Here is a 17,301-nt window from a genome sequence, read left to right as displayed (position 1 = left end):
TTGCCAAGATGATTTATTACGTGAGGCAGCAGCTGGGCTTTACCCGGTAGATGCACAAGCAGTGGACTGCCCTTGCAGTCTGAAACTGACTGCTGGCGTATTCTAATTCAGATTGCTTTCAAGTATCACTTACATTTACATTTTCATAGTGGCTCTCAAAGTGAAGGCCTAAGTTCGTTATGTAAGCTTTTCCTTTGTCTCAGGCACAGACAGAGCACCCAGGAGACTCGGCGCACTCTCACAGATGGACATCGTTAGAGCTGGTTAAAGGCACCTACAGCACCGATGATAGCCCCAGCGACATCGCCGAGATCCGCCTGGACAAGGCTGTGCCTCTGAAGGTACTTCAGCGGCTCGCGAAAACCCGGCTCATTTCACGGGATTCGTGTTCAAAAGATGGACATCCTCATCACAGGTCTCTCACTGACTGCTCTACGTCCTACAGGAGAATGTGAAATATGCCGTCCGTCTGCGTAACTACGGCAGCCGCACAGCCAATGGAGATGGAGGGATGACCACGGTTCAGTGTTCCGACGGAGTCGCCTTCACCTTCAGTACCTGCAGTCTGAGTAGTAATGGCACAAACCAGACCCGAGGCCAGATCCCTCAGGTCCTTTACTACAGGTCAGATGTGGCGCCCATACGTGACCCGCTTTTTGCAAGCTTTGTTTTAACCTAGTATAGCCTCTGGAAAGAAAGCAAAATGTTACTCTTCAGAGTCATAGATTAGCAGTTTGTCCTGCTGCACAATCAAATGTGCCGTCAGAGCTGTTGGGTGAAGTGAGAACTGAAGTGACAAAAAAAAGCTAAGACAAAAAGCAAGAACATTTGCTGTAAAAAAAAAAAAAAAATGTAAAAAAAAAAGAAAAAAAAGAAAAGAAGCAAATTCTGCTTGTTTAAAGGACCCAGTACTTGTAATAGTTGATCTGAGTGAGTTGGGTTACCCCCCCGCCCCACGTTCTTCTCGTTTTTCCTGTCGCAGAAGCGAATATGATGGAGACCTGCAGTCGCAGCTGCTGAGCAAAGCGAACGAGGAGGATAAGAACTGCAGCCGTGCGCTCTCTGTCGTCAGCGCCGTGGTGCGCGCAGCCAAGGACCTCCTGCACAGAGCCTTTGCCGTGGACGGTCAGCATCTGCGCACGGCCCCGAGGGTCCCGGTCACGGGCTGTGTTGGAGCGCTTCGCTCGGACTGATTGTGCTTTTCCCTGTATTTTGTTTGTAGCTGAAGACATTCCAGAGTTGCTGAGCTCCTCCAGTCTCTTCTCCATGCTGCTCCCTCTCATCCTGGCCTACATCGGCCCTGTTGCAGCCTCAGTGCCAAAGGTAGTGGAGTGTGACTGTTTCTCACTTTGTTTCTGTCCGAGGCCTTTTTAACGGATGCTTGTATCAGCAGCATATTTGTGAATGATTGTGATGCTCAGGGTGTTTTGTGCCTTCTCCCATCAGGCTGCTGTGGAGGTGTTTGGTTTGGTGCAGGAGCTTCTCCCTGCTGTGTCTGCCCTGAACCAGAAGTACGCCCCGCCTGCCTTCAACCCCAACCAGTCTACAGACAGCACGACTGGGAACCAGCCTGAGCAGGGCCTGTCAGCCTGCACTACCTCCAGTGTCTATGCCGTCATAGAGAGCGATCATCCCTATAAGCAAGCCGCCGTCACCCAGTACAAGGTGCCGCCTCAATCTGCCTCTCTGTGCCAAGCTTGGTCGTTCTGCTGCAAGGCCCAAACCAACGGCCAATTTAAAAACAAAAACAGTGAATTATTATTATTATAAATGACAAAGCATATGAGATGTGCATATCTTGCGGTTTGTTAAGAATTCAAAACTTGTTTAATGACCCGCTGACCTTTCCGTAGGTGTCTTTCCCAGACTGCGTTCGCTGGATGACCATAGAGTTCGATCCACAGTGTGGCACGGCGCAGCCAGAGGATGTGCTGCGCCTGCTCATTCCCAGCCGCATGCTGCACTTCTCCAGCCTGGGCTCCAGGCCTCTGGCCCACGAGATCATCAACACCTGGACGGAACTGAAGAAGTTCTCTGGCTCTAATGGCTGGCCTACCAGCATCCTCGTGCTGCCAGGTAGGAGCTCAGCCCCAGCTCTCTCTCACTAGTGGAGTCGTGCGAGGGTCCCTCGTCTTCAGGGGTCACGGTCTCTGTCGCACTGCCCTTGTCTTCAGGGGTGTTGGTTTAAATGTGTAGCAGAACACAGCAATAGGAAGAGGAGATTTAAACAATGGACTAAATTTCAGACGCAGCAGTTTAACTTTTGTCATTTTAAAGCAGTTCTACAAACTGCTTCTGCAAACGTCTTCATTCATTATCCAGAAAGGATAACTTATGAGTGTTTAGTTTGTCCTGATATGTCATGAATGTTTACAAGCTAGTAATCAATTAAGGCTCATCAGGCTTTATGCTACTGGGGTCTATTGAAAGTTGGTAAATGAATGAATGAATGAATGAATGAATGAATGAATGTTTTTGTAACAGTCAATAATATCAACTATTTTGAGGAAAAAAAACTGTAAACATTTTTACATCACTGTGCTCCTTCAGTTTCTGCATATTTCTTCCACTTTTCCAAGGTAATGCAAACATTTGACCAGTAACACAAATTCATCTTTATTTGAGTCGATGCTCTGTCTTCCCCCCTGTGCTTGTGACCCACTCTCCTGTCCTTCTGTGTTGTGATTAAAGGTAATGAAGCCCTCTTCTCCTTGGAAACGGCATCAGATTACGTGAAAGATGAGAAAGCCTGCTTTTATGGGTTTAAATGTGTGGCCGTGGGATATGAGTTTAACCCGGGTCCGGATGAGGTAAGGCTGTATCTTAAGGTCATTTATGGGTACATTTCTCTCTGCAGAAATGAATATGTGAATATGAAGGAGTTTGGATTTTGTAGGCTTAGTTTTTTTTTTCTTTTTTTTTTTAGTTTACCTGTCTCTGTTGGATCACAATTAATGAATATGTATGTGTTTACAACCTCTAGCCATCTGTCTGTGTGTCGCAGGGCATCATTCAGCTAGAGAAGGAGCTAGCCTATCTGGGAAGTGTGTGTGCCGCCGCCCTCATGAAGAAGGAGCTGGCTTTGCCTATAGGTAAAAAGAGTGAATGTTGCAATATATTTATTTTACTGTTTGTGTGCTTCTTCTGGATTTTAAAATCTTGTGTACGTGTATCGTTCTGTCTATGTTGTAAAGGAAATGAACTGGAGGAAGATCTGGAGATTCTTGAGGAAGCTTCACTCCAGGTGTTAAATGAGAAACCCTCACACATCACTCACGTTCTACACAGTTTAGCAGGACAAAGTTGCAAACTGGCGTCTGTGCTTGTCTGTCAGGTATGTAAGGCCCATTCCGGGATCCTGGGGAAAGGTCTGGCTCTCTCCCACTCCCCCACCATCCTGGAAGCTCTGGAGGGCAACCTGCCCCTGCACCTACAGAGCAATGAGCACTCCTTCCTGGAGGACTTCATCACGTGTGTGCCCAATTCCAGTGGAGGCCGCCTAGCCAGGTCAGTGGAGATGAAGAAATGATGTCTTTTGTAGTGTCATCCGCTTTTTCTCATGTAACGTATATTGTATCAATGTATGACTGACTGGGTGTGAAGTGAAATATAAACTGTACATTTTATTTGACACAAAGAACTGACAAAATGTGAGGTGGTTTCTCTGAAATGAAAATACAATCTATTTCTGTGCATTCCCAGGGAAGGTAAGTGATGAGTTTTTTACGTGTGTCTCTCTGCAGGTGGCTGCAGCCAGACTCTTACGCAGACCCTCAAAAGACTTCCCTCATCCTGAACAAAGACGACATCCGCTGTGGTTGGCCAACTACTGTGACGGTGCAGACCAAAGACCAGTATGGGGACGTAGTGCATGTGCCGAACATGAAGGTAAGATGGCAGCAGTCCAAAGCCATGTATCAGAATTGGGTTGACATCTGCAAAACAATGCTTGATCTATATCAGGGCGGGCACAGCAGTGGCATTGCAGATCATGTGACAACAGCCGGATTAGTTTGAGCAGGTCATGTGAAGACTGTTTGTAACCAGTTTTCTGTAATGTGTCCTGTGTGGTGTGCAGGTGGAGGTGAAGGCAGTGCCCGTGTCGCAGAAGAAGTCTGTTCAACAGGACGGCGTGCGGAAGCTCCAGCGTCTGCCTGGCAGCCCCTCACCCTCGGCGCCGGGCACAGACCTCACGTTCGGCGGCCTGCCGGCGCCCAAGCTGGAGGCCACATATGAGCCCATGATCATCAAAGAGGCTCGCTACATTGCCATCACCATGATGAAGGTTCTCCAACATTGCTTGGCTCATGTGGACATTAGTATGCGTAACGGGTACATAACACACATCCAGGCGCACGTGACCATGTTTCATATTTGGACTGTGGTTTTTTTGTTTGTTTTTTTTTCCAGGCGTATGAGAGTTACTCTTTTGAGGAGTTGCGCTTCGCCTCCCCCACACCAAAGAGGTCAGACAGGTCACACGTGTTATGCGTGTGTGTGCGTGTGTTGTTATGGTGACTGTTCTTTGTATTATTGGGTGTGGCTCTTTTCTCAACACCTCTGCCCATATTTTGCCACCAGGCCCAGTGAAAACATGCTCATCCGTGCCAACACAGATGGCACGTATAGCGCCAACTGGACGCCTGGTGCTGTTGGTCTTTACACCATCCATGTCACTATAGATGGCATTGAAATTGGTAAGTGGCTCAGCTTGTCCTGTAGTAAATTTCTGCAGTGGGAGAAGACAAGTGAAGAGCACTCTGGCTCTGAAGGGCTCGGCTGTTTAACGAGCTCTGATTGGTCCGCTACAGAAGCACTAGTTGAGTAGCATAATTAATGTATTCAGTCGCTGAGAGATTGTGTGCGAGTGCTGACAGCAAGGCTCTTTTTGCAGATGCTGGGCTAGAGGTTGAAGTGAAGGACCCACCCAAAGGAATGATTCCCCCAGGCACACAGATGGTTAAACCCAAAGCTGAACCGCAGCCAAGCAAGGTGTGAATCCAGTGTGAGCAGCTAAACAAGGGCCAGCAAGCCCCGTTTTTTCTTCAAACTTGAAACTTTCTTTGTGTCTGTTTAGGAATAAGGCCTGAATTTGAATTACCACTTGTACCACTGGTGTATCCAGTCATGCATAAACAGTTCCCTGAATGGACCCTCATTATGGAAGCGACTTTTTCTTTTATTGCTGATTTAAAGTGTTTTTATTTTACTGTAAATTTACACTGGGAAACAAGCAACACAGATCCACCTGCACAGACCCATGCAAACTTTTCATGCCTTGCTACTGAGCTTCCCATTTCTGTCTAAAACATCTTGAAGCTTTTTGGTTTCTGGTCTGAGGTTTTCCAGTTCAGAAGCAGACACGTGTTGAGGTTAAAGCTCTTCTCACTCTGCTACATGTCCCTGCTCTGGATTTGTCCTGCTCTCTCATGAACTGCCGTGCTTTGCTTTTTTTTCCCTACCATCTGCTCGCCTGTCTCACTCACTCTCTCTCTCTCTCTCTCTCTCTCTCTCTCTCTCTCTCTCTCTCTCTCTCTCTCTCTCGCTCTCTCTCGCTCTCTCTCTCTCTCGCTCTCACTCTCGCGCTCTCTCTCTCTTGCGCTCTCTCTCTCACTCGCTCTCTCTCTCTCTCTCTCTCTCTCTCTCTCTCTCTCTCGCTCTCTCGCTCTCTCTCTCTGTCTGTCTCTCGCTCTCTCTCTCTTTCTCTCCTTCTCTGCTTCTCTCAGGTGCGCAAATTTGTGGCCCAGGACAGCGCAGGGCTGCGTGTGCGTAGTCACCCCTCTCTGCAGAGTGAACAGATAGGCATAGTCCAAGTCAATGGCACCATCACTTTCACTGATGAGGTAAAGCTCTCTAGACTAGGGGCACACGTAATCTCTCTACACCTGCTTTTCTGCCTTTCTCCACGTTCTCAGTCATTTTCCCTTTTGTGTTTCCTCTTCATCCAATCAGAGAGAACCAGGTTTCAGCAAATGTAGTTACTTTATTCTATTATGGTTCCTCTGTTCTTATATCATAAACCGAATTAAGCTTTTTAAAATTCCCTCCGCCGCTCTCTTTAAGCGTCCATGTTTTGATTTGATTAAAAACCTTTCGTTGCCTTTCCCTCGCTTCACCCATGCAAGAGACTCTGAGGCTGCAGGTCTGTCTTTGGCCCTAAGGACATGTTCACTTATGTTAGTCTGATACACTCCATCTGCAATACTCTCACATCTAAGAGCTAAAATGCAGTCTGCCTGTGTTACTTCACTGGCAAAAACAGTTATATTTGCCACATATGTGCAAATGTTACAGATGGTATTAATGATAGTAATTTGCACAGAGGCATATACTGAGAGTGTGCTGTAAACTAGGGCCCCAGCTACCCAGCCTCTGAGGCTCCTGCGCGGTGCTGTTGGCAGTTACAGGAGGGCATGGCTCTGCTCTGTTGCTTGTTTCCCTTAGATCCACAATGATGATGGTGTGTGGCTCAGACTGAATGATGAGACTGTAAAGAAGTATGTTCCCAACATGAATGGGTACACTGAAGCCTGGTGCCTCTCTTTTAACCAGCATCTGGGCAGAAACCTTCTGGTCCCTGTTGACGTAAGTAAAGGCCCCCCCCCCCCCCCCCTATAGATTAGCAGGAGCCCCTGTGCTGCTCATTTAGGATGCATAAATGTTAAGGTTTAACTGGGGCACTGTGCTAGGTTTACCTTTATTCCAAGTGAGCGAGTGCATCCAGGAACCCATTCCCATTAGAGCCAAACCACATGACACCTTGGTAGCTTTGAGGCCAGCAAAATACCTTCTTGCATGTTCTGACACAATGCTGCAATAGTCAGGTTTCCTTTGAAGACTTTCACAGAAAGATTCTGACATGACTGCATATGAGTGCGTGCATATCTGGATTAACTTGCTTGTAAGATACTAACAGTTGCAGCAGGTCATCAGTGTACTGTACAGTGCTGCTTCTGGATCATGAAGTAAGCCACTGGATAAGTTAGCGTGAGTCACTGGGTCAAGCAAGTGAGCCCCCACTGCCAGTCACTTCACAAGACACTACTGCATCCAGTGATCTTCATGTAATGGTTATTTATTTGCACCTGTACTCCACCACTTTGGATTTGAAGTTATTTTGAAGTAGTAAATGTGAAGTTATGACTGACTGTGGTGATTCAAGGATTTGTAAGTTCATACTAGGTGAACCATGCAGTAATTACAGCATTTGTATAAATAACGGGCCAACTACTCAGTTTTTCACTGGCCGGTTGTGTAGTCTCATAGTTTTTGCACAGTAGAGCTACTAAATGCTTTACCACATGCAAACTGGCAAACTTCAAATTCCATAAATAGTATGTAGATGAACTGAGTTAGTACATAGTTCTCATAGATGAGATTAAATCTATCTGTCAGTTAAGATGAACCTGTACTAGGGCGATGGAAAGAGGACGTAGACGAACTGCTAGTGATCTGAAACACCTCACCTCTGCCAGGGTTGTACAGGTTGTAAATGGAAAGCACTCCCATTTACTTCTGTTTTAATGGGATATTAATTTAGGAGTCTGTGCTCAACCTAGGGCTTTTGAACTGGGCTGTCTTCTGAGTTTAATATGTATTCATTATGCATGAATACAGACGTGTTCAGCAATGTATGAAACTGGAATAATCGAATGCTACTATCTGACAGTGTTTTGATTTGCTATTTTGTTACATACAAGTTGGTTCACTAGCTAACTGACTATGTAGCTTGGCTGATGAAAGACATATAGTTTGATATTGTTTAAAGAAAATGTACTAATATGATTTAGCTTACTGGTATGCTTAATCATTAATGTTAGCTTAATTTACATGTTGGTCGCTTGACCGGTTTTAACTACCCTTCAGATTGAAACACTGACAGGGAGTAACAACACACACACGGCTGAATTAAAATAAAAAACCATCATTGTTACTACACAAGTTGTGTGCATGTGCAGTAATGCTTGAAATGATATTTCACTCTAGGTGAATGTTGGTTAATTACTGTTTTAACTGTAGTTTTAGTTGAATTCGGTTTTTAGTATAGTCTGAATAAATCATTGTCATCTCTGTAGTGGGAATATAAAGGTATATAAAGTTGATGCTCGTACATTTTTTGTGCGCCTATACTTTTGATGTCGGGAGCACCAGTGCTCTGTGGCAAAAGCTTGCCATCATAACCTGTGTGCTGTATGGTGGCAAGGCATGTAAGGGATTTGGTAAAGTTCACAGAGCTTTTTTAACTGCTATGAGCCAACCATGTTTCACACAAATGAGTAGTGTGGCTCATCACCTTGCAGTAGTATAATTATCCAAAATATAGAGCTAAAGTAGTTACTGAGGTTTATGTTGGTAAAAGGTGAAATGTTCCTGACTGGTGAATTCAGTCATGTAGCCTGCACGCCACAGGGGACACACGTTCACTTTAGACGAGCCTGAAGAAAAAAAGCTCCTGAAATGAGCAGGAACCACACTGAAAAGAAATCCAGCGTTTGTGACAGCTGTAAGTCACAGGCTTCAAGCCAGGCACCTACGGTGTAGTATTTGAAACCAAGTACTAAGGATGACAGTTTTATGAATTGTCCAATTACTTTTATTCCCCAGAAATAGCAGCAGTCAGTATTTAAAAAAAACTGCACTCCTTGTATGGTTCACCTGATATGTACATCCTAACCCCCAAATTAGGGCTCAAAGCAAGACTGCACTATTTCAGTCCAAATCCACTGTACTGGGGTACAGAGCCAAAACAAGAACTCACAGTTTACTGATGGACCACAATGCTTTTATCTGCTCCATGGCACAAAACCTTTGAATCAAGTCCACTGATTCGGAACATTTGTTAAAGCTCGTGCAGTATGTCTGGCAAAGAAAAATTGCTTAGAAACAAAAGAGCAAGTCATACTTGGTTTGTTGCCATGAAACAAGCAGCTGTCCAAAACCTGCTTTGCTGAGAAATGTGCCCTCATTGGGAAAGCACACTCACTCACGGTTATGACACGGGCCACTTCCCTCCCCAGGAGCCTGTGAGCAGCATGACACACCACAACTTTTTTGGAAGAATTTTTTTGTGTGTGTGTGTGTGTGTGTGTGCATGTGGGGGAATGGATGTTTATATTCAGCTTCTGTGGATCCCAGGGGCAATAATGAAACATTTATTTCACAAATGCTACATCATGCTTGGTTTTTCAAGATCTAACACAAGCAAGTCTTTTTCAGGGGATAAGGCACAAATTACCAAAAGAATCCTAGGACCAAATGTCTCTCTTCCAAAAAAAAAAAAAAAAAAAAAAAAAACCCAAGAAAATCCATACTGTCCACACCTTATCGTGTTCCAGTAACTCCCTACCGTGATTTGACTTTCTTACAATCTGTTGCTCAGAATGCCTTAAGTGCTAGCCAAGGAGTCAGGGAAATCAGCTTTTTGTCTTGGACGACCTTGTCTTGTTTCCCTCAGGTGAGTTGTCAAAAGGAGAGAGAGAGAGATTTGTATGGCTTGGCTGCTTCTTTGCTTTCCACCAGTGTTTGTCATTATTTGTTCTAATGAAATCATGTGAATACCTGCGGTTTATGTCTCGTGTCACAGATGTATTCAGACACAGATGCATGGTTATATTTTGTGGGTTGTGTGAATGGAAAGACACCAGAAAGTGTATGTGGACAACTACATCATGTCAAATAAATGTATTTTTGTCTCATGGTAATAATTTTCCACATTTAATTATTATATGAATCTGTTTTGAAATATTCAAAATCTGTAGTTCACAAATAACTTGCATGATGTTTTATTAGTGTGAACCCAAGCATATGGCAGCATGCATTTTTTAAATTCATTTTTCAAGTTTTTATTTATTTACCCTTACAAAAGAATCGAGAATAACGTGGTATCCCCAATGCATGCCTAACAGTCAGCACTACTCTGTAAACTAAACCAGTGTGTCATTTCATGTACAAGTGAATCTCATTCAATTGCTCAGAAATATTTTAACATCAAACTCATATACAGCACTCAGTCTCAATACTTCTGATTTTGTGTGTGTGTGTGTGTGTGTGTGTGTGTGTGTGTATGTATGTGTGTGTGTGTGTGTGTGTGTATTGTCATTGGTAGACAACCGTTTAAACAATGTATTAATTGTGAGTAACTGGCTACAATGTTCACGGTACACTGAGAAATTAGTATGTTGGTTGACCTTGGATCTCTGATTTAATGAATTTTAGAAATGCAGAAATGTAATGACTTGTTTTTCTACGCAGATTGACCTGTGACCTTTGATGTTGCAGGAGGCCAGACCCCAGTCAGATGAATGTGCAAGGGAGACCAATGGCCGCCCTTCCCATGAAGTCCCCATGCGCAATGTGGACAGGGTGGGCCTGGGTGGCGGACCAGGCCTTTATAAGGTAGTGAAGACGGGACCCTCGGGTCACAACATCAGAAGCTGCCCAAACCTTAGAGGTATCCCCATTGGGATGTTAGTTCTGGGAAACAGACTCAAGGCGGTAGGCGAGGTATGGACCCCCAAATGTGCTCTTTTGGCTGCTAGTAAATCACTAAGTTGCCCGATTTTTTGCTCTCTTTATCGTGCTGCACTCAATGCAACACCAGTTTCTTTTTCTTCTTTGTTTCCCTTTGGAAGAATAGAAATGTACTTGTGATTTCCTTGTGATTTCCTAAAAAAACAACACAATACATAATATGCCTCCGGTGTGGATGTGAACTTTCTGTGCACACTTATATATTTTTTCTCTTCTCTCATGAGGAAAACGTATGGCTTCAGCTTTTTACATGTTCTTACTCAGTAAAGCAGTTTGCACAGCTCAATGAAAGCTGTACGATTACATGGATTCAAACAACTGCTCCACAGAACAGTCTATGTGGGCAAAATAATTGTGATATGCAAAACGATTCCTGCAGCGTTTAGCTCATGAACCCAAAAAAGCTGAATTCATCTGTTAAACGAGTCTCTCTGCTCGGTCTCAGTGTTCCTCCCTGTAGCACATTTCAGTGCTCTCCATGCTTGGTCATGGAGATGGCCCGACGTGCCTGTCTCTGCTCAGTCTCTCCGTAGAGGGTGTGGTGTGTCATGCTGTCCTCACAATGCTCCTTCTCACAGCCAGCCTGGCTGCTATCCAGTGGGCACTTACAACTGCTTCACCAGTACTTCCTTCAACAGTCACGTTCAGAACAGTCCGATGTCCTCTATCTAGAGTCAAGTGCTGTGCACCTGTACATGTAGTAAAGTAGATGATACTAATTCAGTGGCTATGTCAGTTACGTTAACATTTCTTGTCCATGTGATCTAGTGTATATGTTCTCAGAGTTGCTCTGCACAAATGTCAAATGGCCCTGTGTTTGGAGATTTGGGGGGAATCTGTGTGTGAGGACAGGATGTTGTCTCTGTGTCAGGTGATTAACTCAGAAGGGACCTGGGTCCAGCTGGATAAAAACAGCGTGGTGGAGTTCTGTGAGAGTGACGAGGGGGAGGCCTGGTCCCTGGCCAGAGACAGAGGAGGGAACCAGTACCTGCGCCATGAAGAAGGTACTGAAACCCAACACTTTTTCCTCTGAGGGCGGATAAACAAATCTGACATTTCTGCCCTTTAATTTGTTTGTGGTCTGAAAAAATTGTGATAAAACCAGAGGGGTTTGTTGCACACCAGCCAGCCTCAATTACATAGGGACATACTGTATACTTCAGTCACCTGTAATTACTACTGTGATTGTATGAATGTTTCCAAATCTTTGGTTTTAAAAGCTTGCTGTTAACAGTCCAGATTTAATTTCGTATGTAGTCTGATGACAGCAGCTTTGAACTTCCTTTATAAGATAGAAATCAAACCCTAAACTAGCAAGTAAAGTTTATTAAGCTTTGACTTGGCTTGCCAAAGTCTATTGTGACAGCATGAAAACTGTTAACCAACAATCAGTACAGCTGTCATTATGAAGGGATGATATGTAATTTGTATGTAATGTGGTGAATATTTGGTGGCGTGGTTGCTCACCCAGTAGGCTGTCGGTGTCATCACCTAGCTGAACTGGGTTTGAGCCCACCTTACAGAAAGAGCCAGCCATGGACCCAAATCAACAGTTAAAGGTGGAACAGGTAAAGGTGGCTCTAACTAATCAGGGGGTGACTGTTGGTCAACATGAGCAGGCCCTGCAACAGATCACCTCTCAGTTGCAGGTCCTGACAGACCTCCTGACATGAACACCAGTGTCTCCGGCATGGACTCTGGCATGGGCCACCCCAATCTGGGAGCACCAAACAGAAATGTTCCACTGCAGCAGAGTTTGCTGCTGCCCTTAAGCGGACTTTCAACCATCCAGCCGTCTCCTTAATGTCCGGGAAAAGAGTGGAGGCTGATTATGCGATTGAATTCCGCACTGTGACGGCCGAGAATGGATGGAATCCCACAGTGCCGATGGCCGCTTTCCACCAGGGCCTTCGTGAGGACCTTAGTGACGCTCCCGCCTGTCTTGACAATCTGATCGATCCGGTATTGCATATTGACAATCGCATATGGCAGAGGCATAGAACACGGGGACCAGAGATCAGCCAAGGCTCTCGCGGAGCTCCGTGCACCCTTAACACTGTCCATGTGTCTGACAAGCAGGGGGAGTCGGAATCTCACCCAATGCAGCTCGGACACACCGGCCTTTCCCGGAGTGAGCACAACGCTCGGATGTGGGAAGAGAGGTGTCTGTACTGCGAAAGCTCTTTGCCCAACTTGTCCTGAGCTCCAGGGAAAAGACAACGCTCGTCAGGGGAGGGCCTCTGACGGACTCCACCAGTCCTCCCCAAGCTCAGGGGTTGTTCCTCAGCACCGCAATGGCTTGGGGAACGTCTCAAACGCATCTCCAGGCATTTGTGGACTCTGGGGCAGCGGGTAACTTTCTCGACGCTGGGTTGGCCAACAAGTTAACCCTGCCACTGGTCCCACTGGATGAACCCCTACCCATTGCTGCCATTGATGGCCGGTCCCTTTAGCCAGTGGTTGTTAGTTAAACTTGTCCAGTCACGTTGCGAGTCGGCACACCGAACTCATTATCCATCCACCTAAACCCCAGTCTGGGGCTGGTCACAATCCCAACAGTCTGGACCTGTTGAGTCCCCAAGGAATACTGGGACCTTAGGGAGTTATTAACCAGACAGAAGGCCCAACCTTTGCCCCCCACTGGCCACTGGCCAACCTCCAGTCCCTCTAGTGGCCGCTTGTTCTCCCTTTCGGGCCTGAACGTCAGGCAATGGAGGAATATATCCAGGAAGCCTTAGCCCTAGGATTCATTCAGCCATCTGCTTCCTGGGCTGGTACAGGTTTTTTTTTGTTTGTTTGTTTGTTTTTTGTCGGGAAGAAAGATGGCGGGTTACGCCCCTGTATAGACTACCAGGGCCTTAGCAAAGTGACTGTCAAAGACCGTTATCCATTGCCCCTCATGACCTCAGCATTTGAGGCACTACAGCAGGCCTCCATTTTTTACCAAATTGGACCTGCGCAGCACCTACAACCTAGTGAGAATCCGAGAGGGAGACAAATGGAAGATGGTGTTCATCACCCCCTCTGGACACTACGATTACCTGGTCATGCCATTTGGGTTGATGAATGCACCTGCCGTCTTCCAGCGGTACATGAACGAGGTCCTAAGGGAGGCCCTTGACAGATACGTGTTCGTCTACTTACACAACATCCTAATATACAGCCAAACAGTAGATGAACATGTCACCCATGTTAGGCAGGTCCTCCAGCTTCTGCTCGAGAACCACCTCTTCGTCAAGCTGGAGAAGTCTACAATGCATGCACAAACCATCTCCTTTTTGGGATTTGTCGTCTCCCGCAATAAGTTGTGCATGGACCCCGCCAAGGTGCAGGCTGTAGAAAACTGGCCTAGACAGACCTTGGTGCATCTGGTCCAACGCTTCCTGGGCTGCACGAATTTTTAGCACCGGTTCATTAGGAACTTTAGCGCAGTTGCAGCCCCACTGATCGCATTGTCCAGGAAAGTGTCAGGTCGGTTCTGCTGGTCCACCGAGGGTCAGCAGGCGTTTAATAAACTGAAACGCTGTCTGTTCAAGGCCCCTATTCTTTAGCTACCTGATGCCGAGCTTCCGTTTGTCATTGAGGTGGACGCATCTGAAGTTGGCGTTGGTGCAGTTCTGTCCCAACAGTCTGGAGAGGACAAGAAACTGCATCCCTGTGCCTACTTCTCTTGACGTCTGTCCCCAGCAGAACGGAACTATGACGTAGGTGACCGCAAATTACTGGCAGCCAAGCTTGAACTGGTGGAGTGGCTGGAGGGGTCAAAACACCCCTTCCTGGTCAGGACAGACCACAAAAACCTGACCTACATACAGCAGGCCAAGCGACTTAATCTGCGCCAGGCCAGATGGGGACTGTTCTTTGCCCGGTTTGTTTTTACCTCATCATAACGGACAGGCACTAAGAACATTAAACCTGATGCCCTCTCCCGCCATTGGGAATCCTTGCCGCCTTCTGCTCCGCCCTCGACAGTTATCCCCAGGGCCCACGTCATAGCGCCAATCCAGTGGTGGGTTTAGAAGGCCGTACGTCAAGCTCTCCTTGCTGAACCAGACCCGGGTGGGGGCCGGCCAGGACGGCTGTATGGACCTAAGCCAGTTAGAGCTCAGGTCCTCGAGTGGGAACATGCATCCCCCTTTTCAGTGCACCCAGGAGTCACACCGGCGCTTGAGTTTCTCCTTTGACGGTTTTGGTGGCCATGCATGGAACCCGATTTCCAAACATTTGTGAACTCCTGTCACACCTACGTTCAGTGCAAGGACCCCAGGACAAAGCGTGCTGGTCTGTTGCAACCTCTGCTTGTCCCTTCACATCCTTGGTCTCATCTGTTGCTCGATTTTATCACGGGGCTGCCCCCATCAAGCGGCAACACTGTGATTTTGGTGATCGTCGACAGGTTCTCCAAGGCCTGCCGCTTCGTTGCATTGCCAGAACTGCCATCTGCAAAAGAGACAGCTAAACTATTACTTAACCAGGTTGTCTGTGTTCATGGGCTGCCTAGCGATATCGTGTCAGACCGCGGGCCTCAGTTCACTGGCCGGTTCTGGTCTGGCCTTTTGTCGGTTGTTGGGGGCAGAGGCCAGCTTGTCCTGTGGCTTCCATCACCAATCCAACGGCCAGACCGAGAGCGTTAACCAGGACCTGCAGCGCACCCTCCACTGTCTGGCCTCTTCCTGCCCATCCTCTTGGTCTGAGCACCTATTATGGGCGGAGTTCACCCACAACACCCTGTGGCACTCCTCCTTAGGCATGTCACCATTCGAGTGCCAGTACGGTTATGCTCCGCCCATGTTTGCCGACCAGGAGGCCGAAGTGTGTGTCCAGTCTGCTGAGCAGACAGTCAGGTGCTGCCATTTAGCCTGGCGGGGGGTACACAGGGCTCTCTTATCTGCTGCGGCTGCTCAAAACCGCTATGGCAACTTATCGGCTGGGACAGCGGGTTTGGCTATCGGCCAGAGACCTGCCTTTGCGTGGTTATACCCGCAAACCCGCCCCTCGCTACCTCGGGCCATTCAAGGTTCTTCGCCGCGTAAACCCTGTTTATCACCTTGCCCTTCCCTTGTCGTTGTGGATCCACCCCACTTTCCATGTGTCTCGCCTTTAGGCCCATATTGTGTTCAGTGGGCCCCTCCGACCTGCCAGCTCCACACATGGTGGACGGTGCACCGGCGTACAAGGTCAAGCGTCTCTTGGACGTTCGGCAGGTTCATGGTGGAGTCCAGTATTTGATGGACTGGACGGGGGTGGGGGGGGGTACTGTAAGGGTTGGCAACCAGTCACTCAGGGGTCTTTGCTAAAGTTTTGAGCCAAGCTCCTAGCCACTAACTTCAGGTATTGAGGTCTGTGAGCCCTTGTGCTTCACTTCATTTCTTCCCTGCGAGGGTGTCGGTGTTTTTACATGTCATTTTGCTTTTGTTTTACCTGATCCAAGATCTAACTGTTCTGCACACGGGCCCACCATCATTAGAGCGTGATTGCTCACCCAGTAGGCTGTCGGTATCATCACCTGGGTTTGAGCCCAGTACAGCTTGAATCAGTACAGCAAACTTAGTGTTTCTGTCTTTACAGCTGAATTGATGGATTCCTATGGGAGGATAGAGGGATGAATAACGAATGAGTGTAGAATAAAGAATGAGAGCAATTTGAAAAATTGTCACCCGAGCCTCTATGGAAAAAGAAGCTTTGGAGGAAGCCCACTTCCCTTCAAAAACATGCCATTTAACTGCATGTATATTCAAAATAACAGACCCTGCAGACAGAAAGCCATACTGAAATTTTTAGTTGCTGATTTTAGTATCAAGATGTAATGACAGTTTAGCTGAAATGTTCCTAGAATTGCTTACAGCAGCCCACTGAACCCAATGAAGTTTTGCATGTTCAATAAACATATCCTATATCACGTTTAACTTTGTATGTAAGATTCCAGCCGTGTCTGCTCAGGGTTTAGAGTCAACCACCCCATCCCCAGGCCACCTGGAGCATGCTGTGCTGAAAGTGTATGACGAGTATTTGTCATGTAGTCATTTATCTCTCGTCTGTGGTGTAACAGAGCAAGCAGTTGTGGAGCATGGCGCTCAGACTCCTCCCCCGAGCCCGTTCTCAGTGCAGGCGTTCAACAGGGCCGCGGGCTGCAGTGGGGCGCAAGGATTTGATTACGGCATCTCCAACAACAGAGGTATGTTTAGAGCAGAGAAGTGAGCAGATCTGCGTCTAGTTTGGTAGTTCCATTCAGTCTTTTCTCTCTCATGTTATTTCATGTCCATCTGCCATCTGTCCACATTGTCCTCTTAATATTTATAGTGTATATCAAATTAGAACATATTTAAAAATACAAGGAGTTTCTGACATCATTTGAAAGACCCTTTAAATAATTCACTACCATTTTTATTCTAGCCAGTACAGGCTCAGTTTTCCAGACTGTATTACTGTAAACTCTTGTCATTTTTCATCCTTGTCCCTGCATTTCATCAAGAAACGCTGGTGCGTTTCTCATCCTTGTGTAGAAGAACTGTTACACATCATTACGTAAATGTAGAACTGTGATCTGGGTGTTATACTTGCTTGTAGTAGCTTTTCTATATTTAATTATTGAGGATTTAGTGACTTACAAAGTTACTTCAGTTAAACAATTTTTTTTATAGTTGACTGTTGCAAAGCCTCTCTCTAATTTAGTAGTCATTTGATACTAAATATCTCTTGGGGTTTATTTTTATAATGCAAGTACATATGTGTGTAATAATAGACACAGTTATTACATCTATCTTCTATTTT

General features: G+C 46.4%; 1 protein-coding gene across 14 annotated transcripts in view; it reads left to right on the top strand.

Moving 5' to 3' along the window:
• Nucleotides 1–17,301, top strand: part of mycbp2 (MYC binding protein 2) — a 66,799-nt gene that overhangs the window by 32,641 nt on the left and 16,857 nt on the right. For 8 of the 14 annotated variants that reach the window (XM_035521247.1, XM_035521228.1, XM_035521238.1 and 5 more), the window contains 20 exons: nt 204–341; nt 446–624; nt 983–1,125; nt 1,223–1,323; nt 1,447–1,665; nt 1,854–2,076; nt 2,692–2,810; nt 3,005–3,092; nt 3,195–3,244; nt 3,335–3,507; nt 3,744–3,888; nt 4,079–4,285; nt 4,411–4,466; nt 4,582–4,697; nt 4,895–4,992; nt 5,727–5,843; nt 6,445–6,585; nt 10,279–10,503; nt 11,402–11,534; nt 16,580–16,705. In XM_035521247.1, coding sequence (XP_035377140.1) covers nt 204–341; nt 446–624; nt 983–1,125; nt 1,223–1,323; nt 1,447–1,665; nt 1,854–2,076; nt 2,692–2,810; nt 3,005–3,092; nt 3,195–3,244; nt 3,335–3,507; nt 3,744–3,888; nt 4,079–4,285; nt 4,411–4,466; nt 4,582–4,697; nt 4,895–4,992; nt 5,727–5,843; nt 6,445–6,585; nt 10,279–10,503; nt 11,402–11,534; nt 16,580–16,705 — 2,797 coding nt within the window. The remainder of the gene's footprint in view (nt 1–203; nt 342–445; nt 625–982; nt 1,126–1,222; nt 1,324–1,446; nt 1,666–1,853; nt 2,077–2,691; nt 2,811–3,004; nt 3,093–3,194; nt 3,245–3,334; nt 3,508–3,743; nt 3,889–4,078; nt 4,286–4,410; nt 4,467–4,581; nt 4,698–4,894; nt 4,993–5,726; nt 5,844–6,444; nt 6,586–10,278; nt 10,504–11,401; nt 11,535–16,579; nt 16,706–17,301) is intronic. The other 6 variants (XM_035521275.1, XM_035521255.1, XM_035521234.1 and 3 more) reach the window with 5 other exon arrangements.

The sequence above is a fragment of the Electrophorus electricus genome, chromosome 2, assembly GCF_013358815.1.
Source record: "Electrophorus electricus isolate fEleEle1 chromosome 2, fEleEle1.pri, whole genome shotgun sequence".
NCBI lineage: Eukaryota > Metazoa > Chordata > Actinopteri > Gymnotiformes > Gymnotidae > Electrophorus > Electrophorus electricus.
The sequence above is the reverse complement of the archived record's forward strand: the minus strand, read 5'-3'. Positions and strand labels throughout refer to the sequence as shown.